We start from the raw sequence: 26861 nt of genomic DNA on the forward strand, positions 1-26861 counted from the left end.
GGTACACGCACGCTGAGCGTGCGTGTACCCGTGTGCGCGCGGTGCTGGGAGTGCGCTTGAATTGACAACGAAACGTGAAGGCGCAGAGTGTACGATAGCAAAGCGACAGCTGACGAGGCCGAGGAAGCCGGAGACCTTCGGTAGCGGCGACGAAGCTACCGGTCGCTCCGAGCCCCGGGGCTCTGCGACCCTGCGCCTCGGGCCGACGGGTCTCCACAGCGCCCCACGTGGCGGCCGGCGGGGTCGCAGCCAGCGGAGCCCATTTGCTCCGCCTCCGCGGCGCACTGCTGCCCTCCTCAGCTTCCCCGCCCGGCTCTCCCCCGACCCTCCTCCCTTCCCCCTCCCGGATCGCGATGGACGCGGCCTCCCCCCGCCGCCGCCGCCGGCTGCACGGCGCGGGCCTCTAAACAGCAGGGCCTGAGGAACCGCGTGCCGGAGACGGGACGTAAGCTGGCTGCCGCCGGTCTGGGGAACCTCTGGCTTTCCTGTCAGCAGGTCCCTGCGGAGGAAGGGGAGGGACAAGGCGCGGCTTTTCCTGTGCCGCCAGCCCGGCTCGACCTGCGCGGCCTGCGGCTTCCTGGGAACTCGAGGGCCGCGGCCGGGCCTGGCTCAGCCCGCGGCCTGCTTGGAGCTGGACCGGAGCGGTTTGAGACAACAGGCCTGGGTAAGAGCTTGAGGAAAGGGGACGCAGGAGCGTCTTCGGCGGTCGGAAGGGTCAGGCCTGGTTCCGAGATCAGGGATGCCTGGCAGTAGCCTGGGAGCGAGACCCCAGCCCCTGGTGAGGTCGGCGGACTGCCGCCGACTCACCCGCTTGGCCCCTTTGTTTACCTCCCCCGACCCTGCCCACGGCAGGCCCCGGTTTGTCCGAGCCAGAGCCCATGGCTGGCCCCCTTGTCCTTGAGAAAGGATCGCCGCCCGACGGGGCCAGGGACGTCCCGCCGGGCCTCGGAGTTCCGGGCGCCGCTCCCGGGAGACCCATCGCCCTGCCTGCTCCGGCCTCCTCCTCTGGGGTAGAGAGGCTCGCAGCTCCACCTCCAAACTTACCCTCCTCCTCGACACAGGTAGCTAACTTAGCCGGGTTTGGTTCGGGAAAACCGGAGCGCGGTGCCTGCGTCTCCCGCGCCGGGTCGGCTGGGCCCCGAGTTTTGGGTCACCCTTGCAGATCGCCGCCGTTGGGTGCCCACCGGAACCTGCCGCTGGATTTATGCACCTGCAGCTGGGTTACATGGGACCCAACGCTGTCCTCTCGTCAGAGTGCTTATGAGTTTTTGTATTGACTTGCCTGTTGTGGCTGCTTCTCTGTTGTTGCTGCTGCTGTTTTTAACCAACTGCCCCGTTCGGTGAGGATGGGGAAAGAGGACCGCAGATTGGCCTGTGTTCTGATCTGTAACGTGTTAGTCCATTGCACTTACTTGTAGCATTTCTTTTTAAACTTTTAAGAACAGTTGCTGCTACTGCCAAAATTCCTAATCAAATCATAGATCTTGTATATCGTTTGTATTTGGACATCTTAAGGATAGCAGTAAATTGAATCAGCAGAATTTAAGAAATTGAAGGTAATTTTAAAGTAGAGACTTGATTTGGAGGGGAATTGGATCAAAGTGCTAAGTTTCCTTAAAATACTGAATCTAATCCTTATCAGAAGATCAGCTTTGGATGACGGAGGGGGAAAGAAGTTTTCTGGGGGAAAAAAAAAAAAAAAGAACCCTTAATAAGGTGTTGTTTGCCTTTTGGCAAACACGTTCGTGATAGCAATAGTGGGATCCGAAGCTTGTTTGACTGACTTTGACAAAGACGGCTCTGATTTCCAGTTTAAGCAGCAGCCTAATCAGCTTATACTCTTGTGCAAAACTGGTTTTATTTAGTACAATGTATGAAGTTAAACCCGAGGAATAAGGAAAGTTGGATAACTACGGTTAAGTACACTATCCAAACATACTTACGAGTCTTTTCTAATTCCTAGGGCACCAAGAAAATCTGGCTCTAGCCGATGTAAAAGAAGAGAAAAAAAAATTAAGCCCACGCTGTTCAGTCCTGGACATTTAAAGGACTTTTTGCCTTTGCTTTTTAAATTTAAGCAAAGAAGCCTAAGAAACAATGGCAGATGTGGACCCAGATACATTGCTGGAATGGCTGCAGATGGGACAAGGAGATGAAAGGGACATGCAACTAATAGCCCTTGAACAGCTATGCATGCTGCTTTTGATGTCTGACAACGTGGATCGTTGTTTTGAAACGTAAGTACAGCCCTTCGTCATCTTCATTTGGGGGTGCTGTAGTGACATGTATATAACATGTTTTCAACCATCTGCTGATTTGTTTGTATAAAATTTTTCTTCAGTGAGTTTTATTTTTTTATATAAATTTATTTTAATTGAAGGCTAATTACTTTACAATATTGTATTGGTTTTGCCATACATTGACATGAGTCCACCACAGATGTATATGTGTTCCCCATCTTGAACCCCTGTCCCACCTCACTTCCTATCCCATCCCTCTGGGTCATCCCAGTGCACCAGCCCCGAGTACCCTGTATCATGCATTGAACCTGGACTGGCGATTTGTTTCACATATGATAATATGTATGTTTCAATGCCATTCTCCCAAATCATCCCACCCTCGCCCTCTCCCACAGAGTCCAAAAGACTGTTCTGTATACATCTATGTCTCTTTTGCTGTCTCGCATACAGGGTTATCGTTTCCATCCTTCTAAATTCCATATATATGTGTTAGTATACTGCATTGGTGTTTTTCTTTTGGCTTACTTCAGTCTGTATAATAGGCTCCAGTTTCTTTAGTGAGTTTTAAAACTTATCTTTTGAAAAGTTTCTGTAGTTTTGCATTTACAATCTTCTGAGAAATAAAAATTGGTAGGTAAACTAACTCCAGTAATGATAATTGTGATGACACAAATACATGTTTATTGATTGAATAGGAATTAGTAGAGAATGCTAATTCTACCCCATAACCTGATTGATTCATTTTCAAAACATGTTATGAACTCAGAAAATGCAAATGCTTCTTTATTTCTGTATCAAGAAATTGACTTGAAATTGATATGAAAATACAGATAATAATGAATACCCTTTCTTCATTGGTAAGTTTTAGGACACTTTTTTTTTTTTGGCATTGTTGTTTTTGGGTTTTTGTTTGTTTATTGTTTTTGGTTTTTTGGTGGCACTGTGTGGCTTTCTGGACCTTAGTTCCCCAACCAGAGATTGAACCCAGGCTACTGCAGTGAAAGCACTGAGTCCTAACCACTAGACTGTCAGGGAATCTCCTGTACTTTTGTTAAAGCAAATCATGGCTTTGTAAATTTCAGTTTGGAGAGGGTATAAATTGAATGTTAACCACATGACATAGTTTTTGGAATAGTAGAAGCAGATTGAGATTTGAGAGTTTAAGCAATTTTATTTAGAGGATTATGTAGAATTTGTGCAAAAATGTTAAGGAATCATTACTAGATTGGCCATTAATGCCATGTTTTTCCTCTTATGTGATACTTGCCCAGTTAGATTAACCATTCTTCTAAATGCTGAACATGTTTGTTTTTTATTTATTTTATATTTATAATTTTGAATTCTGGTGATAAGTAAATGAAAACTCAGATGCTTCTATATTGGTTTTAATGCGATTTTGAAGTAATTAGTAGAAAATGTTTGAGATGTTGACAAAATTTGGTATAATTATCTTAATTTCTTTAAGTTGGGAATAAGGCTGTATTACTCACTAAATTGATGTATTTTTGATCATCTTCATTTTTGAATGGATCGTTAATGAAGATGAATTAATAAATGAATAATTAATAATCTTAGTTGTAAGTCCCATTGAGGTGGTACTATTAAGATAAAAATCCTTATGAACAAAGTTTCCAGATCGTAGTCTGTGACTCATTTATTTCAAGCAGTTATTGTTATTGGCAAATTTTGAGAACATAATAATTTAGCCCCTCTGTTAACACTTGTTTTGGTCAGAATCATAGAACAGTGAAATAGATTTTTGAGCATTCATAGCTTTCATTAGAGGGTTTTCATTAACCTGAGAATTACTTGTGGTATTTTAAAAAGTCGTACGTACCAGTCACATCAACTATCATATCCTCCATTAAGTACTAACATGTAGTAGTAGAGGTATTTGTAATGACATTTCTAATGTGTCATTATATTAAAACAATTTTAAAAGAAATTGTTAAAATGTCAAACTCATCAATGCAAAATCCTACTGTCCTATTATAATTGTTATTCTTTTCGTTATCCTTTCCAGACTTTAGTCATATTTGATATAATGTGGATGAAATTAAAATCAGATTCACTTTATATTTTTTATTTACTAAGTGTAGGTATAAGAGAATTTCAAATTGGAATGGTTAGCCCTGTTTTATTTAGCATATCAGTAGATTGGAGAAGGAAATGGCAACCCACTCCAGTATTCTTGCCTGGAGAATCCCAGGGACAGAGGAGCCTGCTGGGCTGCTGTCTATGGGGTCGCACAGAGTCGGACACGACTGATGTGACTTAGCAGCAGCAGCAGCAGATTGTCTATCAAAAGTAGACATTTGATTAAATTTATGACAGTTGTTTTTTAAACCTTTAACTTGCTTTCTTCATTCAGCAGCCAGATTTTCTTGTTGTCAGAAGGAAAATTGTCTTTAGTTTCTTTAAACCAGATATGCAGCATGGTGAGGTGGAAAGAATGGCTGTGTGTCATTAGAGACCTGGGTTCAGATTCTTGGTTTGCTAAATAAAGTTTACCCCTTGAGAGCTTTACTTTCTTCCTCTGTAAAAGTGACAGTAATCTCATATCTGGTTCGCTCCTTGTGAGGAGTAAAGGAAAGAATGTGACAAGTGTTTTTGAGTAAAGTGAGCTAATTTAATGTCATTAAATATCTAATCTTGAATTTTATTTGGAGACTTTATTTCATGAAACTGGTGGGTTTTAAAGAACCTTTAAAAATTCTTTGAAACAGTCAACAAATAAGACAGGAGAAAAGCAGGATGATGTGCACATTTTAAATACGGGTGAAAATATCTTTTAACTTAATTTCATAAGATAGTAGCAAGTAATCCTTTTAGTTATGTCAAATAAAGCAAAAGATGCCTATATATTCAGATAAGTTTTTGTCTGATTAGCTTTTATTAGTAGTTATATGTTTGTTTAGTCAGGAAAGGCATATGGTGTGGTAAAAATAATGGCCTTTGGAATGAGATAGACATGGGTATAGGTTTTCATGGAGATTAAATGTGATAATACAAGTGAGATGCCTAACATAGTGCTTTAAACATAACAGTTAAGTGTTTCTCTTTCTTTAACTTAATATTGTACATGGCTATCCATTTTTTTGTACCCATTCTGACTTTTGTTTTTAATTTATTTTTTGCTGCGCTGGGTCTCCGTTGCTCTGCGGGCATTTCTCCAGTTGTGATGAGCAGGGGCTCCTCTTTGTTGTGCTGTGCAAGCTTCTCCTTGCCGTGGTTCCTCTTGTTATGGAGCACAGACTCTAGGCACTTGGACTTCAGTGGTTGCAGCCTGTCGCCTCAGTAGTGGCCGCACAGGCTCCAGAGCTCAGTAGTTGAGGCGCGTGGGTTTAGTTGCTCTGAGGCATTTGGGGTCTTTCCTGACCAGGGATTCAGTCTGTGTCTCAGGTGGATTCTTTAGACCACTGAGCCACAAGAGAAACCCCTTGACAGTCTTTTTGAAGTTAAGGGATACACATTTTCTGTGAAGCTGTGATAATTATGCCTGAACTTAACAAGGTAATGCTCTAGAAAGTAAAATTCAAGTTCTGAGTTAGCTTTTGCTTTCATCTGTGATACATTAGTGAGTTAAATTTACGTTATACATTTGAGATAAATTTAATGAGTTATAAATGAGTAGTTTTGCATTCACATCAAAATAGGTGATCATTGTACATATTCTTAAAAGTAGATAAATCCTGGGCAGTTGTAGATCCTGTTACTAAATCTTCAAATAATATAATTTATGTCTTCTGGGAAGAATCTAACATCTCCCCAGAAGATCTAGTAAATGGAATATTAGGGATAGTGCTTTTAGTTACCAGAAAGCTCATATTAAAAAAATAATCATTTTACTTAATTATGAAGACACAGAAGGATATACAGTAAAGTGTAAGTCTCCTGGGTGACCAATTCTCCTCTCCAGAGGCAACCACCATTAATCATTTTCCTGGTGTATCCTCCCAGAGAGAAATATCCTAAGAAAGACTGCCTCAAGTTTGGATTCCAATACTGAATACAGTGGTAAAAGCCTCCTATTGTGTATGTACAGTAAAAACTATTTAAAAATACCTACAACAGTGTTAAGTCTTTTAATCTTTTAAATTGTCTTCCTACTTTTTATTGTTAAAAAAAAAATATGATGACCAAAGTAGATAACAATCTCTGCTCTTAAGGTGCCTAGTAGTCTAATAAGGAACACATATTAAATAATTATAGAAATAGTGGTTACAAGCTTTGATAAGTGCAATGAAGGAAAAGTTCAGAGTGCTGTGACAGAAGGTAGCAGGGGCATGATCTGGAGGAGTAGGGGTAGTCAGAGTGGTTTTTCTTAGAGATACGAAGGATGAGTAAGAATTTAAAGGATGAAGTATAAGGTGGTGGGATAGAAGGATGTTTAAAGGGAACGCAACAGGTGAAGAATTTTGAAGTGGGATGAGCATGTCGTGGTTGAGGAATTTGGAGAAAGGTAGTATGACTGGGCGTGGAAAGGTCTCTGGAGAACTGTGTTGAAAGTTGGGGCAAGATCAGATGGAATCTTGTGTGTGCTTTTGGTTTTTTCTTAAGAGCAGTGATGTAAAAGAGTGAGTGATGGGATTAAATGTGTCTTAAAAATACTAATTTTTTCTGCTCTATGATAATAAATGTGTGATGAGGACAGAATAAATGCTTGTAGACTTAGATTTTGGAGGTAGAATAGTCAAATAGTTGAATGATTGGATATCATAGTGAGAAAGAAGACAGTACCATGGATAATTCAGATTACAATGGATGATGATGCCATTCAGTGAGAGAGAAAATCAAAAGAGGACCATGTTTTCGTTTTTGGTTTTTTTGGTCACACCACATGACTTGTGGGATCTTAGTTCTCCAACCAGGGATTGAAACCGGCCCCCTGCAAGTGAAAGCATTAAGTCCTAACCACTGGACCACCAAGAAATTCCCAGGAGGACCATGTTTTTGAGGGGTGGAGATCATGAATTTGGATTTGGCTAGATTCTCATATCTGCTTTGCATTTATTTTGTTGTATTATGTTGTTTTGATTGCAATATATGAAAAAATTATCATCCTCCAATAGATGTAGCTGGGAAAGGGAGGAATGTTGTAATGATGTCTTTGCATGATTATGTATAGTTTGATATCATACTCATTTGATATCATACCCAAAGTGGGCAAAGTGATAGTTTCTTGAGAGTTAATATAATGTGGATTCTGAAATCATGTCAATGAACTTGTACTCTTGTAGATTAAAATCTATTGGTACTAATCTATTGTTTGGTACTTTGAGTGGGTTGTTTGTTTTTTTTAAACCCATGTGTAAGTTTAAAAGATCTTGCACTGGTCATGTGAAAAATATTGATCTGCTGAGTTATACAGATATTCCTGGTGCTGCCATATACCATTCTACACACTGTCACAAACTCATATTTGTTATTATAAGTACTTAATCAGAAAAGTCTTCAAATAATGGGATCTGTCAAGCTCATGGTGGCAGGAGCAAGTTTTTCAAAGTTGTAACTTTGCTTGAAAGCTCGAATGTTATCATTGGCAGCAAATACTGTCAGTTGTTTTTCCTTGAGGTGGAATGCTTGCTTGGTTAATTTTTGAAAAAATGTTTGCTAGATATCCAAGTCTGAGTAACCACAATTTGTCTAAAGTTCTTTCAGGTAAAAAAGATGTTGCATGAAACAAGTGGCCAGTTCAACTCTCCAGCAGTTGTAAACTACATTTCCTTGACACAACCATCTTTCTTGAGTATGCAGAAGTACTTTATGCTTACTTCCTATTTGTTTAAGTAGGATATTAAAAAAATACAAATTAAAAGATTTGAGATTGTGTGGCAGAAACCAACACAATATTGTAAATTTTTTTTAATTAAAAAAGGCTTGAGGTTTAATAAAATATATGTATATATATTTGCTTTATTAAAGTAGTGAAGTTGACCTTTCTTTTCATGCTATAGCTTGGCAATGAAAATAAACGATTACCAATGGTACAGTTTAATGCTGCTGCCTTGATTCATGCTAAAGCACCAGGAGTTTATCCACCATTGCTTTTACATCATTAGTGTACATGTCAACACAAGAAAGAGAGTGGTTAAAGAAGAGAAAGGACAGTTGTGCTGAATACGGGTGAAAGGTCAAGTATGGTGAAGACTCAAAGATGTCCTTTGGATTTAGCAACATTCTCAAGATCATTGATCTTAATGAGAGCTGAGTGGAGTGGTTTGAGGACCAGATTTGAATGGGTTGAGGAGTAACAGGAGGAAATGGAGACCAGAGTGTGGAAAACTTTTTTGAGAAGGTTGTATTGGGAAAAATAGTGTGGGGCTTTTTCTTTTAGAGGTCATAGAGGAGAGAGAATAGAGAATTCATAGTATTCAGATTCTGAGAAACTGGGAGAGCATTGGCTGCTGTCAATAGTAGTGCTTTTTAAACTGTAATGTGCATACTGTGAATCACCTGGGGATCTTGTTAAGATGCAAATTCTGATTCATTTGGTCTGGTGTGGTGACTAATATTCTACATTCCTAGTATGTTGTCAAATAATGCTGAAGCTGTTGGTCAGAAAAATCCCACACAGAGTGTCAAAGCTCTGATGTACTGATGAAGAGATCAGATCAGATCAGATCAGTCACTCAGTCGTGTCCGACTCTTTGCGACCCCATGAATCGCAGCACACCAGGCCTCCCTGTCCATCACCATCTCCCGGAGTGCACTCAGAGTCACGTCCACTCTGTCGTCCCCTTCTCCTCCTGCCCCCAATCCCTCCCAGCATCAGAGTCTTTTCCAATGAGATAGACTTACGGTAATGTGTTTCTTATTGTAAGGCAGGAAAGATGAAGATTTTTAGGTTTGATGGGAAAAACTTGAAGAGATTTCTGTCCGATGACATCTGTTTTCTCCCTGAAGTAAGAGATTTTAAAGGAATGGTAACAATGAGAATGGGTTTGGGGAAATGATTATGTTCATGTAGTGCTAGTGACTTCATAACAGATGCCCCTGCCTATAAGCTAACAATGCGCAGAGCTACAGTCATAAAATATTTTTATGGTATTTTCCCCCCAGTTTTATTGAAGTGTAATTGACTATATTCTGAAAATACTGATTTGAATGTATCATTCCCTTTTATAAAATCTGTTGTGCTCTTTACCTAGTGAGTACAATTTAGGTGCCTTCAAAGACCTCTGCTGTATCTCACACATAGACACTATTACTTTTGTTTTCCATTGCTAAGCATAATGCCTGGTGTACAATAGCTAATATCCAGATACTGAACACATTGAAGAAATTCTGAACAACAGCAGAGTCTACATACTGGAATTTGACTTACTCCTTTTTCTTTTAGAGGGAAAGCTGTAATTTTCAACTGTTATGCCAGGAGTTATTGTTAGTTAAGAAATACAAAGTCCAGAATGGGAGCAGGGGCAAGAATGGAATAAAAGATAAAGTGGGGTCAAAAGATGTTATTTATTATCTTCAGGAAATAAAATTTATTAATCTTTTACATTTAAAATTTTTAGTTTTTTAAAAGTAAGTGATGTGTTCAATTTACAGGCTATATTCAATAAGACATCACTATTATAGATAACTTTATTTTTAAAATGTTTGCTTTCTTAGTATTGTACATCTTCTGAAATCTTGGCCCAAGTCCAAGTGTGGAAAAAGCATATGGTAGTAATAGTATAGAAGATATTGCAGTTCTCAAGGGAAATTCTTTATAACCTCATGAAACTTTTTGTTCTTGTTTTAAGTTATCTCTGCTTCCATTAGGGAAAGATTCTTTCGTCATTGCAGGTAGTATTTTGGAAACTTGCTTAAGTTGGATTCATCTGAAGATTCTACTTAGTCTCATTTTTGTGGTTGACTGGTCTGACAGTAGTTCCGTGGAGACTGTGAGTGATCTTAAACTTTCCTAATTTGGCCACCTTTGGGTCTGTAAGTTGGTCTGGTATAGTACTAGATTGGATTTAATATGTAAAAGTAATTTCTACCTATGATATAAGAGGTAAATATTTAGCAAGTTTACAAGTTGTAATAACTCTTTAATTGTGAGGCATCTAAACTTTTGTGCCGTAGATGTGTTCTTTCAGTATGTTCAGGAAGGACTGTGATTATTGTATACGTGCAGTTTAATTTGCTCTTAACTTTATTTAAATTACATATGGATTTGACAAACACAGAGTCGTGTAACCACCACCACAATTGAAATTCAGAACAGTTCTATGGAAAATGAGAGATAAAAGTGGATTCACTTTTTGTGTTGTGGGAAGGGTAGGGGCAGGGGAAGGAGACCTGATGGAGATTGGGCTTATGTGTGGGGAGTGGAGACATGTTAGAGAGGCATTGGGCGTAAGGATGAAGAAGCAGATCACTAAGAGAGCTGATGGGATTCTTTTTGTTTGGTTTCTCTTTCTATAAGCAAGAAAGTTCTTACCTTTTCTTGATATCATTCATTCAGCAAATAAAACTTGAGTATCTTCCCATATGCAGAGAACCCTGTTGGGTGCGCTGTGAAATACAACTCTATTCCCAAGGAGCTTGCAGATTTTTAGGAGAGAATTATAGTGGACAACAGAAAATGAAATACAAATATAAATTGTCAAAGTAAATTAAAACCAAAAGAAAAAAAAAACAACCCAGGAGTCCTGTTTTGAGTAGTTAGAAAAGGTAACCCTGAAATTGAGGAGGTGACATTTAGGCTCACAGGAAGGATGACAAAGAACCAGCCATGGGCAAAATTGGGAGAAAAGCATTTTAGACAGAGGGATCATCTCACACATTAATATCTGTTTGTTTTTATCTTTCTATCTGTTCATCCCCGCTGAGTTCATCCCCAGTTCAAATCTAACACCACAGGGTTCATTCTAGTTTTCTTTTTTGTGTTTCCATCTCCAGGCTACAATGAGAAATCTGGCTCCCATTGTCCTCAATATATTTATATACTTATTTATTTGATCACTTCCCTTGTCTGTATCAGTTGCTCATTACTGGGACACGCCCCTACACAAATGCTCTCTTTGTCTTGCTCATGCTCTTACACATTATTCCAGACAGACTTCCTCTTCCCTCTAGAAATACCTTCCTCAACAGTGGTGTGAAACATCTCTTATGTGGATGTCCAGGTGGCTATTTCAGTAGTTCAAACAAGAGTTTGAAGTTAGTTTAGATTAGGTTTGTAAAAGATGGTGTGGAGAGAAGTGGACAGACTTAGGATATATTTTAGAGAGAAAATTATTGGGGTTTAACTAATGGATTGGATGTGTAACGTGAGCAAAATTAAGGGGGAGAACTAAGGATGATTGTCAGGTTTCTGGCTTTCTGTTTGGTTGTGACATTTGCAAAGCAGTGATTGGGGATGGAGGCATATTTGTTTTGAATATGTTTATTTTAATATGCCGGAGAAAGCAATGGCACCCCACTCCAGTTTATTTTAATATGCCAGAGAAAGCAATGGCACCCCACTCCAGTACTCTTGCCTGGAAAATCCATGGACAGAGGAGCCAGGTAGGCTGCAGTCCATGGGGTCGCTAAGAGTTGGACATGACTGAGCGACTTCACTTTCACTTTTCTCTTTCATGCATTGGAGAAGGAAATGGCAGCCCACTCCAGTATTCTTGCCTGGAGAATCCCAGGGACGGCAGAGCCTGGTGGGCTGCCGTCCATGGGGTCACACAGAGTCCGACATGACTGAAGTGACTTAGCATAGCATAGCATTAGCATTTTAATATGCCTGTGATAATTCTAAATGGAGATCGTGATTTAGTTGGTCTGGAGTAGAGATAATATTTTGGGAGTATGTAGATGAGATTTATAGCTATGGTGTATGAACAAAGGGAATAGAAGAGATCAACTAGATAAGAGAAGGGAGTTTAGAACTGAGGCTAGAATGGAAAACCATGGGAGTCACTAAGCCAAGAGAAAATTGAAGACAAGGTGTGAAATAACTCATTGAATTTTCTTGATTATGTAAATTTTTTTCTTCATATCTGTTAACATGGATTCACACCAAAGAAAAGTTGTGTTTGTGGTTATAGCCCAGGAAAAAGGAAAGAAACGTGAAGGTCTTGTTCATAAGAACACAGTCAAGTGCTTCTTATCAACACAGGGTTACTTTGGAAATGATAGAAAGAAATGGATACTAACCAACAAGTAAAAAGATGGTTTTAAGGCCTTATAAATGTTTATATCATGATAACTGTCTTAAAGCAGGCTATCAAGCAGAATGTTAAAAAAAACAACACTTGTTATAATTTGTTTTAGTTGCAATATGAACTTTCAAGTAATATAGCTATAGTTCTTTCAACTATTCTGTACTTTTCAGAATTCATTAATTACTCTTTACATGTTTTCTCTACTTCTTTTGCTCAGTTTATAGTTAATTTGTATTGGGGTTTTTGTAAATTGCTTTGGTTTCTGAATTGAAAAACTAGTGAATATGCCTAAAATACTTTCTCATGGTTGAAAAAGTAACTCAGGAGCTAGGAAAACAAATTTTTTTTTTCTTGTCCAACAGCCAGAAGTTTACAATAGATATTTTATACCACACCTTTGAAAAGTTCCCAAAGCAGGTTTTCATTATACCTGAAATAAAATAAGCTTTTACTTATGCAGAATACTTTTATTTTTCTCTTAGAAATAAAATTAATCACAGTTAAAGGCTGAGAATCTGTTTAGAACTTTCTGGTTTTTGTTTTTTAATTATCCCTTTAAATTGTTCAAGAACACGAGCAGGGAACATAGTTTATTCCCCCAATAAGATACCACATTTCCCCATGAAATATAGATAATTATACCGAACATTTCTCTTAAATTTTGTTTTTTGATGACTAGTTTTTTGTACTAGTCAAATTTTGTTTTGACTAGTACAAATTCTGTACTAGTCAAATTTTGTTTTTTGATGACTAGTTTTTTGTACTAGTCAAATTTTGTTTTGACTAATACAAATTTTGTACTAGTCAAATTTTGTTTTTTGATGACTAGTTTTTTGTACCATTCATAAGATAGATGAACAATTTTCTTATTCTTAATATAAAGCATATGGTAGATCCATTCTTGCCATTTAATGTGACGACTGTCAACTTCAAAATTTTTTATTCTTTTTTCAAAAACTACTGTTTTCTCGGGGAGGGGGGGAAACTACTTTTTAATAAGACTGTGTTGTTTCTCAGTAGTATTAACGCTTTTACAATCTTATCTCTTCAGTATATTCATACTACATATGCCAGTGCAGAGAGCAGTAAAAATGCTTCAAGATTTCAATATGCTAGTCATTCCAATCTTCCCTGAGAACTACTGGACTATCTTCCATAATCTAATCTTATCCTCCTCCTCAGAAAAATTACAAGTAACTAAATTGGGAAAGGAATATGTCAAGGCTGTATATTGTCACCTCGCTTATTTAACTTATATGCAGAATATGTCATGAGAAATGCAGGGCTGGATATGGATCACAGGCTGGAATCAAGATTGCTGGGAGGAATATCAACAACCTCAGATATGCAGATGATACCACTTCAGTGACAGAAAGTGAAGAGAAACTAAAGAGCCTCTTGATGAAGCTGAAAGAGGAGAGTGAAAAAACTGGCTTAAAAATAAACATTCAAAAAACTAAGATCATGGCATCCAGTTCTATCACTTCATGCCAAATAGATGGGGAAAATGTGGAAACGGTCAGATTTCATTTTCTTGGGCTCCAAAATCCATGTGGATGGTGACTGCAGTTATGAAATGAAAAGACGCTTGCTCTTTGGAAGAAAAGCTATGACAGACCTAGACAGTGTATTAGAAAGCAGAGGCATCACTTTGCCAACAAAAGTCCATATAGTCAAAACTATGGTTTTTCCACTAGTCGTGTACGGATGTGAGAGTTGGACTATAAAGATGGTAACAACAACCCTATATGCAGGACAGCAAAAGAGACTCAGATGTAAAGAATAGACTTTTGGACTCTGTGGGAGAAGGTGAGGGTGGGATGATTTGAGAGAATAGCATTGAAACATGTACATTACCATATGTGAAATAGATGACCAGTCCAAATTCAATGCATGAAATAGGGCACTCATGCACTGGGACAACCCAGAGGGATCGGATCGGGGAGGGGTGGAAGGGGGTTCGGGATAGGGGGACACATGTACACTCGTGGCTGATTCATGTTGATGTATGGCAAAAACCACCACGGTATTGTAAAGTAATTGGCCTCCGATTAAAATAATTAATTAAAAAACAAAGATGGCTGAGCGCTGAAGAAATGATGCTTTCGAACTGTGGTGCTGGAGAAGACTCTTCAGAGTCCCTTGGACAGCAAGATCAAACCAGTCAATCCTAAAGGAAATCAGCCCTGAATATTCATTAGAAGGACTGATGCCAAAGCTCCAATACTTTGGCCACCTGATGCAAAGAGCTGATTCATTGGAAAAGATCCTGATGCTGCGAAAGATTGAGGGCGAGAGGAGAAGGGTGAGACAGAGGATGAGATGGTTGGATGGCATCAGCGACTCAGTGGACATGAATTTGAGCAAGCTCCGTGAGAAAATGGAGGACAGGAAGCCTGGCATGCTGCAGTTCATGGCATCACAAAGAGTTGGACATGACTTGGCGACTGAACAACAGCAACAAAACGATGTGACCTAGGTTGCCAATGATGCTGGCTAGTAAAACCCACTTGTGTTTAATCACTGAATGCAAGAGGTCTTTATCTTTGATAATATTCCTGCTGCTGGACCCCTAAAGTGAACATCATCCAAGCAGATTAGAAAGGGCAAAGTTACTTTGACTTTCATACAGATATTTTTTAAAAACTACTAAAGATATGTGCAGACTAAAATTTGGATGAAAAACAATTCAGCCGAAATGTTGAGAATACAGTAAGCTGTCTGTATCCACACTGTTTAATTTATGAACTTGAATATCCTGAGATTTTGGTATCTACAGGGGGCCCTGACATCTTTCCTTTTTGAATATGGAGGAATGACTATAGTGCCTTTGGTGGTGTCTGTAGATCATTTAAAGTTCAGTTTATGCAGCTAGGTTAAAGTGTTTGATGGCATATAACTACGATCTTTACTAAATGTAATTTATGTGGGTTTTTTATCATTTAGGTGTTGATAAAATGTTGATTTAAAAATGTAAAATGTGCTTTTGATAAAGCTGTCTTATGCAGGTTTATATAGCACACATTAGCTATTCATAGGAGGGAAGGGGAGCTAATGTTAATTAGTTTAATATGGTGCCAAGGTACTGAGCTAAGTGTTTAATGTGTATAATGTTATCAGATCTTCATAACATCCATATAAAGTAGATATTGTTTATAGATATCATCTTCGGTTTACAAATGAGGAAACAGGACCAGAAAGGTTACACAGCTGTTGTTCTGGGTCTTACCCTGGTCTGTTAAACCCCAAATCAGCATTTGTTGCCATGAAACATAAATTGAACAATTCCCATAAAACATGAATTGAACAACGTTCCTGGCATTCAGGAACTCTTAATGTAAATAAGGAAATAAAATGATACATTAAACAGTGTGGGTACAGTTTTTATGAGGCTTTAGGAACCTGAAAGTACCACTTAACTATTTGGAGAGTTTAGGGAAGGTTTTAGAGAGTTGATGTTGGAGCTGAGTATTGAATAGGAATGTTTTTTGAACATGGTTTCAAGTTAATGCTGCTACTTTAAACTGTTTACAACCTGATATTTTCAGCAATGATGAAATTAGCATGTGAGTGTTATTATGGCAACAAAAGCAATATGAGAAATCTTACCTAATATACATGTGGAACGGAGTATTGAATATAATGTATTATGTGATAGTTTTTCTTATCTGTTACATTGGTGACTTTCGGATGTTAAGAATTTAGTAATCCTGGGTGTAATATGATTTCTTTCACTACAGATGCCCTCCTCGCACTTTCTTACCAGCCCTCTGCAAAATTTTTCTTGATGAAAGTGCTCCAGACAATGTGTTGGAGGTAACAGCCCGTGCCATAACATACTACCTGGATGTATCTGCAGAATGCACCCGAAGGATTGTTGGGGTAGATGGAGCTATAAAAGCACTTTGCAATCGTTTGGTTGTGGTTGAACTTAACAACAGAACAAGCAGAGACTTAGCTGAACAGTGTGTAAAGGTAAGTCTCAATTATTTATTGGTACATTTGAAGATCTCTCAGAGAGTGAAAAGTACACTTTGCAAAAAAGAAAAAAAAAATGAAATTCTTTTCATTATCAGCTTTTACTGAGAGTGGTTGAAAACAGTGGAAGTCATAGTCCTTGTGGTACCAAAAGAGATCCCATATGCCTTGGGGAAAGAAATCTTTAAAGAAGAATTGTAGGTCACTGATAGTGCTTTTCTGTGTTGCCTCAGTGCTGTTTGGTTTCTGGTAGCCTCTAACCCGTTGATACACGTTATTTCTGATCTTATCCAAAATGACTTTATATGCATGTGTTAATGACCGGGACAACTAACAGTAATCTACTAGGCATCATTCTAAACACTTTGCGTGTATTAACTCATTTAACTTCATGACAACTCTGTATGAGGTAGGTGCTGCTAATATTATCACTTATATTTGTAGGTGAAAAAAATATAAGCATAGTGAGATGAAGTAACTTGCTTGGGGTGATACAGGGAGTTAGTGGCAGAGAGCCAAGATTCAATGATTAGTAATTTGAAGATTTAGGAAGTCTGATTCCAGGGCCTGTGAATTTAATTATTTTGCTATACTCCTGTTAGAGTTAGCTGTTTCATTTTATTCTTGGTGGGACTAATTATTAACTTTTTGTGACTCTAAAAGCATCAGTACTGGTAAGTAGTTTATTGGAGCTGCTTAGTGAACATATTTAGACTTTATGTGATTCACTTTTTTTAAAAAATTCCTAAATATTTTCATTCCTTTTTTATGATTCTTGCTGCTCTCAGTTCAGTTCAGTCGCTCAGTTGTATCCGACTCTGCGACCCCATGAATTGCAGCACGCCAAACCTCCCTGTCCATCACCAACTCCCAGAGTTTACCCAAACTCATGTCCATTGAGTCGGTGATGCCATCCAGCCATTTCATCCTCTGTCGTCCTCTTTTCCTCCTGCCCCCAGTCCCTCCCAGCATCAGGGTCTTTTCCAGTGAGTCAGCTCTTCACATCAGGTGGCCAAAGTATTGGAGTTTCAGCTTCAGCATCAGCCCTTCCAATGAACACCCAGGACTGATCTCCTTTAGGATGGACTGGTTGGATCTCCTTACAGTCCAAGGGGCTCTCAAGAGTCTTCTCCAACACCACAGTTCAAAAGCATCAATTCTTCAGTGCTCAGCTTTCTTTACAGTCTAACTTTCACAAACATACATGACCACTGGAAAAACCACAGCTTGGACTAGACAGACCTTTGTTGGCAAAGTAATGTCTCTGCTTTTTAATATGCTATCACTAGTTTAGCAATTTTCAAACTTTTTGCCTCAGGATCCCTTTATAAGTCTTAAAGTATTAAGGACCTGCAAAGAGCTTTTGTTTATGTAGGTTCTGCTTGTTTCTATTTACCATCTTAGATATTAAAACAGACTCTAGAAACATTTATTCATTTATCATAAAATAACAAGCTCAGTATGTGTTAACATACATTACATTTTTAATGAAAATATACCCCGAAGAAAGAGAAATTTAGTGAGAAAAGTAGCATTGTTAAGCATTTTTGTGAGTCTCGTTTGAAATTTGTGACTTAATAGAAGACAGCCAGATCCTAATATCTGCTTCTGCATTCAGCCTTTTGCTATATCTCAATTCATATCACTTTTAGAAAACTCTACCTTACACTCCTAAAGGAATAAGAAAGAAAAAGACAATTACTGTTATAGTCGTATGAAAAAAACAGGGACCCCTGAAAATGTCTTCCCCATGCTTTGAGAGTTGTTTTTATAGGTTTTAATATCTTGACTTTCTTCTCTGTGTATATCGATGTATTTCTGTCTGTGTCTGGCCTCAGAGGAAGAGGTATCCATTTTTCTGTTCAGAGTTTTTTTCCCCTCTTGCTCACATCACTTCAGTTTTCTTCCAGAACTAGGACTTTAATCCATTGCATATATTCACTGAGCTATATTTTCAAACTTTTTCTTATCTGCTAATACCCTGCTCTCCCTTTCTCTTTTTCCTTTGCAGATTATTAATTCATTCTTCACTTCTTCAGTGGTAGTACTTCCTAAGGTTCTGTTTTTACCTTCTTAAAGCTATATATTTAAGCTTTAAGATGAGATTTGTCTATCTGCCTAGACAGTCTCATCTATGAGCATCAGTACCATTCATATATAAATATATGCCCTTTACATCTTTATCTCTAGAATTGACTTCTCTCTCAAGTTCTAGACTCCATATTCAAAGGCCTGTTGGACATATTCACCTGTTGCCTGAATTCATTGTCTTTCATTACAGATAAACTCCTCTCTTGATAAGTGGCATCAACTTGTGCTCAGTCACTTTAGACAGTAACCTGTACTTTATCTTTTATTTGCTTTTCTCCACTCCACACATGTAGTTAATGATCAAGTGCTTTTCTAGTTTATTTTCTTCTATTTGTTCCTGCCGTTATTGCCTTGGTTAAGCCCTCATCCTTTCAGGAATATTAATGCTTGAGTTTTTGCGTTTGCCTCTACACTCTTCTTAAACCCTGTTTTCCCCAGTTATTAACTGGGAATCCAATCATATTATTTTTCCTGCTTGAAACATTTTTCTTGCTTACAGAATAAAGTCTAAATTTCTGGTATGCCTGTAAGAACTATGGACCCTAGTTCTAGTTATATGAACGTATTAAATATCATATAATTTAGAAAATAAAAGTGACTTTTATTTATTTGTGTTTAAATATTTATTTATTTGGCTGCTCTGGGTCTTTTAGCTGTGGGATCCTTACTTGCAGCCTGCAAAACACTGTCGTTGCAGCATGTGGTATCTAGTTCTCTGACAAGGGAACCTGGTGTCCCCTGCATGGGAGTGTGAAGTTTTAGCCACTGGTCACAGAGAAGTTCCAAAAAGTGATTTTTTTTTTAATGTATTTTTAATTTCTTTTTATAGTGAAGCAAGTAAGGTGTTTATTAGGAGGAAGAAGAGTACAGTGCTTGTGGATAGACACATGGGTGGGCTCAGAGAAACTTGCCCCCAAAGTGATTTATAATGTCTTAATATTCGTAGAGTATGTGTGAAGATAATGAATAGTTGGCATTTATTGATTTGTTTTTTTAATGTCTAGGACTTTTATAGACTTTTGCTAAATTACTTGTAGTTCTTAGCTTGCCATACAGGTTTCACCACCTAAACCTATGCTGTCTAATATGGTAGCTATATGTGACTGTTGAACACTTCAGATGTGGCTGCCCCAAATTAAAATATACATGGGTTTTTGAAGACTAAATGCACAAAAGATACCAATGATTTTTATATTGATTACATGTTGAAATAATGACACTTTGGACATATTGTGTTAAATAAAATATATTAAAATTAATTTATTCTGTTTTGCTTCACTTTTTTTTTTTAATGAAAGGTTAAGTGTGTACAATAGGCTCCAAGACTTCATTCTAGCCATTGATAGCAGCATTGTATGGCAGGGAATCTGGATGTTTAAATAAGAATGGAATTAAAAATCACCATTGCCTCAGGCACAAGGGACAGCTTTCTGCCCAATTTCTTAATTCCACCTGTGGCCAGGGGGCCTACTCCCTGAGTTTCTTCTGTTCTAATTTCTGTTTCAACTTGAATGCCGTATCTTCCCAGTCCATCTTGTTGGTCACCTTCTTGGGCTATTTCAGGGACTACTTCTTGGCATCTTCACAGCCAGATATAGCTCCTGCCCCTCACACCCACCCTTTCTCAGACCCTGCCCTTACTTTTTAAATGACTTCTAATATATTTGGAGGGTGTATCATGTTCTGTCAGTCTTGAAAATGAAAATTGAACTTACTGTATTCTTCTGTTTATTTTATTTTACTGTAGGTTTTAGAACTAATATGCACTCGTGAATCAGGAGCAGTCTTCGAGGCTGGTGGTTTGAATTGTGTGCTTACCTTCATTCGTGATAGTGGACACCTGGTTCATAAAGACACCTTGCACTCTGCCATGGCTGTGGTGTCAAGACTCTGTGGCAAAATGGAACCTCAAGATTCTTCTTTAGAAATTTGTGTAGAATCTCTGTCTAGTTTATTAAAACATGAAGATCATCAGGTAATTAAATAGCTTCTGTGTACTTTATTTTCAAAAAGTGATTTTATAGTGTCCTCTGGTTATAACTATGATATAAAGTTGACTCTTGAACAACCCGGGGGTTAGAGGTGCTGACCCTCTGCACAGTTGGAAATGTGCACATAACTTTATAGTCTGCCATCCCTATCTGGGGTTCCAAAACTATGGATTCAGCCAACTATGGATTGTATAGTTCTGTAGTATGAATTTAGTGGGGAAAAATATCCACATATAAGTGGGCCCATGCAGTTCAAACTCATGTTGTTTCAGGGTCAACCTTAGTGTAATTGGAACTTTTTGTTTGATGAGGTAGAGATAATTTCTCTTTATCTCATTTATATTTCTATATGGTAATCTTTTTGTTTCTTTGGCAGTGAGACATTTTAAATTATAAAAGTGGCATGGGTTTATTCTTAAGATTTAAACATTTTAGAAATATATGATTTCTAAAGCTACACTTAATACCCAGTGAAATTTGTTGGCTCAGCACAATTTTGCTTACTTAAAAGGGTAGTTTTCATTCAAGTAAAATAACAGTTTTTAAAATTTTAAATGTGTAAATTTTTGTTAAATTATCATCTTTAGAAAATAAAACTTGACTTCTAGTACCTTTTTACCATTTCGATGTTAATTATTTTCAGTTAATTAATTTCAGTTAATTATTTTCAGCTATTCATCAATTATCTTGGCCTAGTTATACATAATAATGGTAAAGATTTATTGAGCTTTTTACTGTTCCTCTAGTTTCTTTACATGTATCATCTCTTTTGAGCTTAGACAATGAATTATAGGTACTGTTACTATTCCCACTTTGCAGATAAGTGAATTGAGGAACAGTTAAGTAATATTCTCAGGTTATACAGTTACCAGAATGAGGAGCCAGGATTCAAATCTAGATGGGTGGTATCCTTTGCTGCAATTGCCTTTCTTAATAGTTCACTGTTGAAATACACAGTACTAGTCCTTTTTAAGTGAATTTTATTTACATGTATATTCTTTACATCATTAGGTTTCAGATGGAGCTCTGCGATGTTTTGCATCACTAGCTGACCGATTTACCCGTCGTGGTGTTGACCCAGCTCCATTAGCCAAGCATGGATTAACTGAGGAGCTATTATCTAGAATGGCTGCTGCTGGTGGTACTATATCAGGGCCATCATCAGCTTGCAAACCCAGTCGCAGCACCACAGGAGCACCTTCCACAGCTGCAGATTCCAAATTGAGTAACCAGGTGTCAACAATTGTAAGTCTGCTCTCAACACTTTGCAGAGGCTCTCCAGTAGTAACGCACGTAAGAGTGGTTTTTTTCCTTCTTTAATCTTTTCAAATAAGTGTCCTTATATAATGAGAATAGATTAAAACTTTCTTGTCTCCCATTCTCTTTTTAGGATCTCCTGAGGTCAGAGCTTCCAGATTCAATTGAAAGTGCATTGCAGGGTGATGAAAGATGTGTGCTTGATACCATGCGTTTGGTTGACCTTCTCTTGGTGCTATTATTCGAAGGACGAAAGGCTTTGCCAAAATCTAGTGCTGGATCCACAGGCAGAATCCCAGGACTTCGGAGACTGGATAGTTCTGGGGAGCGCTCACATCGGCAGCTTATAGACTGTATTCGAAGTAAAGATACTGATGCACTTATAGATGCAATCGACACAGGAGGTTGGAAAATATTTTTTAAAACATAAGAAAACTGAGATAAGGAATTATGTTTAATTTCTAGGCTTTTTTTTTTTTTAATTTTTAAATATTTTTAGCAGTTGTGTCAGAAAACAGAATGGCCAATGTCTTCCATATCTCCTCTCCCTGTGTATATAAATTAGTCTGGTGCATGGTAAGATCTGAATAAATGGTTTTTGAATGAGTAAATGAAATTAACCTGTTTTATTGCCAGAAGGAAGTCATACCAAGTCTAAGGTTAAGCACAGATTGAATTGAGGGCTGTTGTTTTCTTAGGATTAATGGAAACTGACACAATTGAATTTTCATAATACACACTTTTGTATATTATGTATAATATACATATAATATACATTTTTTTAGACTGCCTCATGAGCTGATCAGCAAATATAAGCTGGTGAAGGATACTTCTGTGGGACTTCCTTGACAGACTAGTGGCTAAGACCCTGTGCTCCCATTGCAGGGGGCACTGATTCGATCCCTGGGGTAGAGAACTAAGATCCTGGATGTTGCACAGCATGAAAGTCAAAAGGGAAAGTATTAATCACTCAGTCGTGTCTGACTCTTTGTGACCCCATGGACTGTGGCATCTGTCCATGGAATTCTCCAGGCAAGAATACTGGAGTGGATTGCCATTCCCTTCTCCAGGGGATCTTCCTGACCCAGGGATCGAACCTGGGTCTCCCACATTGCAGGCAGATTCTTTATGAGCCATCAGCATGGGGAAAACAAATAAACAGAGAGATGTTATAATAAAAAGAAAAGATCTTCTGGGTCATCAGACTTTTGTTTTGAGTATAGATGTGGTTTAGCTTCTTTTCCTCAGTTACAGTATGAGGCAACTAATACTCTCTAGTTTTATTGTATATTTAGTTATTTTATTTCTTATGTTTATTTTTAAGCCTTTAGTGTTGTGAATCCCCAGTGATTTAAAAATTTTGGAATACTTTTTCTTAGCAGAATTTGCTGATTATTTATTAGTGTATAGTTGACCTAAATGTTTAAATTTGGCTGTCTATTTAGTGATTGTTAATAACAGTTAATAATAATCTTTAAATGGTTCCCACTTTAGAAAAGTTCATTATTATTTTGTTGCCTTTAAAAAAGATTTATTTTTTTCCTTTAAACTTTCAGCCTTTGAAGTAAATTTTATGGATGATGTAGGTCAAACTCTATTAAACTGGGCTTCTGCATTTGGAACTCAGGAAATGGTAAGCTAATAAATAAAAGTTAATGTTTTAAATCAAAGACAAATGTTAATAAGGCAACTTTATGAGTCTCCATTATTTTACAGGTAGAATTTCTTTGTGAAAGAGGTGCTGATGTTAATAGAGGTCAAAGGTCATCATCATTACATTATGCTGCATGTTTTGGAAGACCTCAAGTAGCAAAGGTAAAATCCAAGTTTTTAAATTATTAATTTAATATTTAATATTTACATTGTTCTAAAATTAGAATAATATAAAATCTTTTATTTGGAAAAGCCATATTTACATACTATCTTCATTGCCTCCGTTTAAATCTTTTCATTGGTTTTTTTAATACAGGTACAAGCAAGAATATATATGCTTTTTTTTAATACAAAATGTAACATATATACTGATCTATACTTTGCTTTTTTCATTTAAAAATACAATTGTTAGTATTTAGTTATTGTTTAATGATACACCAGCTTCCCTGGTGACTCAGATGGTAAAGAATCCTCCTGCCGGGCAGGAGACCCAGGTTCTATCCCTGGGTTGGGAAGATCCCTGGAGAAGGGAATGGCTTCCCACTCTAGTATTTTTGCCTGGAGAAGCCTACGGACAAGGAGTCTGGTGGGCTACTGTACATGAGGTCGCAAAGAGTCGGACACAACTGAGTGACTAAGTGCATATGCGATACACATTGAGATCTCTCCCTATTAGTATATAGAGATCTTTGTTACATCTGTATACTTAACCTGTGCAAATGTATTCAACCAGTCAGCTATTGCTGAAAACTTGTTTTTTCCCCCCAGTTTCTTTCTCCTGGTAATGAATAGCTTTATACATGTTTCTGTTACTTCTGTTTATCAATATAGCAGATATTCTGTTTGCAGAAGAATCATAATATCTTTGATTCTTACACTAGCAAAGGACTTTTGTTGTTGTTCAGTTGCTCAGTTTTGTTTGACTCTGCGACCACATGGACTGCAGCACAGCAGGCTTCCCTGTTCTTCACCATCTCCCAGAGTTTGCTCAAGTCTGTTTTTTACATTTGTTCCTTTATTTTTTAGATTCTTTACATAAGTGAGATCATACAGTATTTATTTTTCTCTGTCCAACTTATTTCACTTAGCATAATACCCTCAAGGTCCATGCATGTTATCACAAATGGCAAGATTTAATTCTCTTTTATGACTGAGTAATATTTCATTGTATATGTATATACACCATGGATCTCAGTTCCTGAACCAGGTATCAAACCTGTGCCCCCTGCAATGGAAGTGCAGAGTCTTAACGGTTGGACCACCAGGGAAGTCCCTTCTAGCATTATCATTGTGATTAGGAGAAAAAATACATGAAAAGCACTTAGTAGAGTAGTTGGCACATTGTATGTAGACACTTAAATGGTAGCTGCTATTATTGTCATGTTTATGTTGTTAAAAATTTTTTGTTAATAACTTAGCCTTCTAGGTGATCTCTTCAAGCTCAACATCTGTTGGCTTGAATTGGTTAATTTTTAGAGGGAATGATATTTCCAAGGGTAGTAAAAAATTTTATTGAGCATTTTTTTTTTTTTAACCCATGCTGGTTTTCAGTTATAGGTATCTGAGAGGGAGAAAGAGCCAAATGAATTGCATCTAATCTTAACCTATTTTGATTATATATTAGCCCATAATGAACTATAGCTGCCATTACTAATAATGATATAATAGGTACTCATTAAGCACTTACTCTGTGCCAGCCAGGGTCTTAAGCATTTAACATGTTTTATCATTCTTCTGGAGAAGGAAATGGCAACCCACTCCAGTACTCTTTCCTGGAAAATTCCATGGATGCGGGAGCCTGGTAGGCTACAGTCCATGGGGTTATAAAGAGGTGGACACGACTGAACGACTTCACTTTCTTTCTTTCGATAGTTCCTTTTGGAGAAGGAAGTGTCAACCCACTCCAGTGTTCTTGCCTGTAGAATCCCATGGACAGTGGGGCCTGGTGGGCTTCAGTCTATGGAGTTGCAAAGAGTTGGACACGACTAAGCGACTAACACACACACACATCATTCTTCACAGGTTCTTCTGTTTTTTAATTGATTCCAAGATACTACCTCCCACCATACACATTTTAACATGTTTTAAATAGGAAAGTCTTAGAATTGGGTTGGCCAGATAGAAGTTACAGCATAGTTATTATTACCTGTCCATGCAACAAAAATTGTGGAATGGATTTTAGTAACTTGGGTGAAAAATCCTGTCTGCTAGGGCACTCTCAGAAACTCTGTGTCACTAAACTCTTCATGGCACAGATGACAGCATTCTCTGTTGTACAGACTGAATGCTAGTACCTCTGTTAAAGAAATTGAGAGGAGAGGCTTGATGGAGAAGATGACAGATTCAGATGTGAACAAACTTAATTTGAGATGTTAATAAATAACCAAGTGAAATTAATCTATACTTTTTTCAAGATATAAATAAACAACTTTAGAGTTGTGTGCAAAGGCAGAGGTTTGAATTGATAACCTGCTTAAGTGAGTCTGTAAATCTGCGTTATGAAGGATGTGGATGCAGTTGAAGGTTGCAGAACTGTACATTGAAGAAATAAGGTGTTGCAAGATATAAATAAACAACTTTAGAGTTGTGTGCAAAGGCAGAGGTTTGAATTGATAACCTGCTTAAGTGAGTCTGTAAATCTGCATTATGAAGGATGTGGATGCAGTTGAAGGTTGCAGAACTGTACATTGAAGAAATAAGGTGTTGATCACTAACATCCATATTAAATGCTTTTCTTTTCTAGACTCTGTTACGGCATGGTGCAAATCCAGATCTGAGAGATGAAGATGGGAAAACTCCATTAGATAAAGCTCGGGAAAGGGGCCATAGTGAAGTAGTAGCTATTCTTCAGTCTCCAGGTGAGTAGTAGTATCTTTCCTTTTATGCCATCTGCTATTACTTTTCAGCTTCACTTCCATAAAAGTAGCTTTTTGTAGACAAATGTACTACCTAACATAAGGAAATAATTTCCTTGAAGTCAAGTGATTTTATACGCACACTCTTATATTTGATAAACCTGTAACAGTGTACTGTTCTATGTTCTTTGAGACTGTGGCTGCATGATTCCAAAAAGACCAAATCACAAGTTTAAGGGTGTGGGAATGTCATAAAGAATAGTTGGTTATTGTGTAGACAAAATACTTTGACCAAATTTTTAAGTTTTCACAAAGTAGATGAATGCAGAGTCTCTGAAATATTTTTGGAATTTTTCATGGGGTCACAAAGAGTCGAACACGGCTGAGTGACTGAACTGAACTGAGAGTATCCAAAATTATCTCCTTAAGTTGTGATTCAACTCATTGGAGGTACTAATGTTCTTTAGTATTTTTATGAACATCTTTGATAGATGCTATGCTAAGCTATGCTAAGTCACTTCAGTCGTGTCCGACTGTGTGCGACCCCATAGACGGCAGCCCACCAGGCTCCCCTGTCCCTGGGATTCTCCAGGCAAGAACACTGGAGTGGGTTGCCATTTGCTTCTCCAATGCATGAAAGTGAAAGTG

At 37.9% G+C, this 26861-nt stretch overlaps 1 protein-coding gene across 6 annotated transcripts in view; it reads left to right on the plus strand.

Annotated features, from left to right (window-relative positions):
* Positions 1–14: 14 nt before the first annotated feature.
* Positions 15–26861, plus strand: part of HECTD1 (HECT domain containing E3 ubiquitin protein ligase 1) — a 77954-nt gene continuing 51107 nt past the window's right edge. For 5 of the 6 annotated variants that reach the window (XM_010846996.1, XM_010847000.1, XM_010846998.1 and 2 more), the window contains exons 1-9: positions 15–664; positions 1964–2237; positions 16129–16363; positions 20205–20432; positions 21460–21741; positions 21839–22109; positions 23262–23338; positions 23422–23520; positions 26102–26216. In XM_010846996.1, coding sequence (XP_010845298.1) covers positions 2098–2237; positions 16129–16363; positions 20205–20432; positions 21460–21741; positions 21839–22109; positions 23262–23338; positions 23422–23520; positions 26102–26216 — 1447 coding nt within the window. In that variant the 5' untranslated portion in view covers positions 15–664; positions 1964–2097. The remainder of the gene's footprint in view (positions 665–1963; positions 2238–16128; positions 16364–20204; positions 20433–21459; positions 21742–21838; positions 22110–23261; positions 23339–23421; positions 23521–26101; positions 26217–26861) is intronic. The other variant, XM_010846997.1, reaches the window with a different exon arrangement.

Source organism: Bison bison, unplaced genomic scaffold (assembly GCF_000754665.1).
Source record: "Bison bison bison isolate TAMUID 2011002044 unplaced genomic scaffold, Bison_UMD1.0 scf7180017864242, whole genome shotgun sequence".
NCBI classification, from domain to species: domain Eukaryota; kingdom Metazoa; phylum Chordata; class Mammalia; order Artiodactyla; family Bovidae; genus Bison; species Bison bison.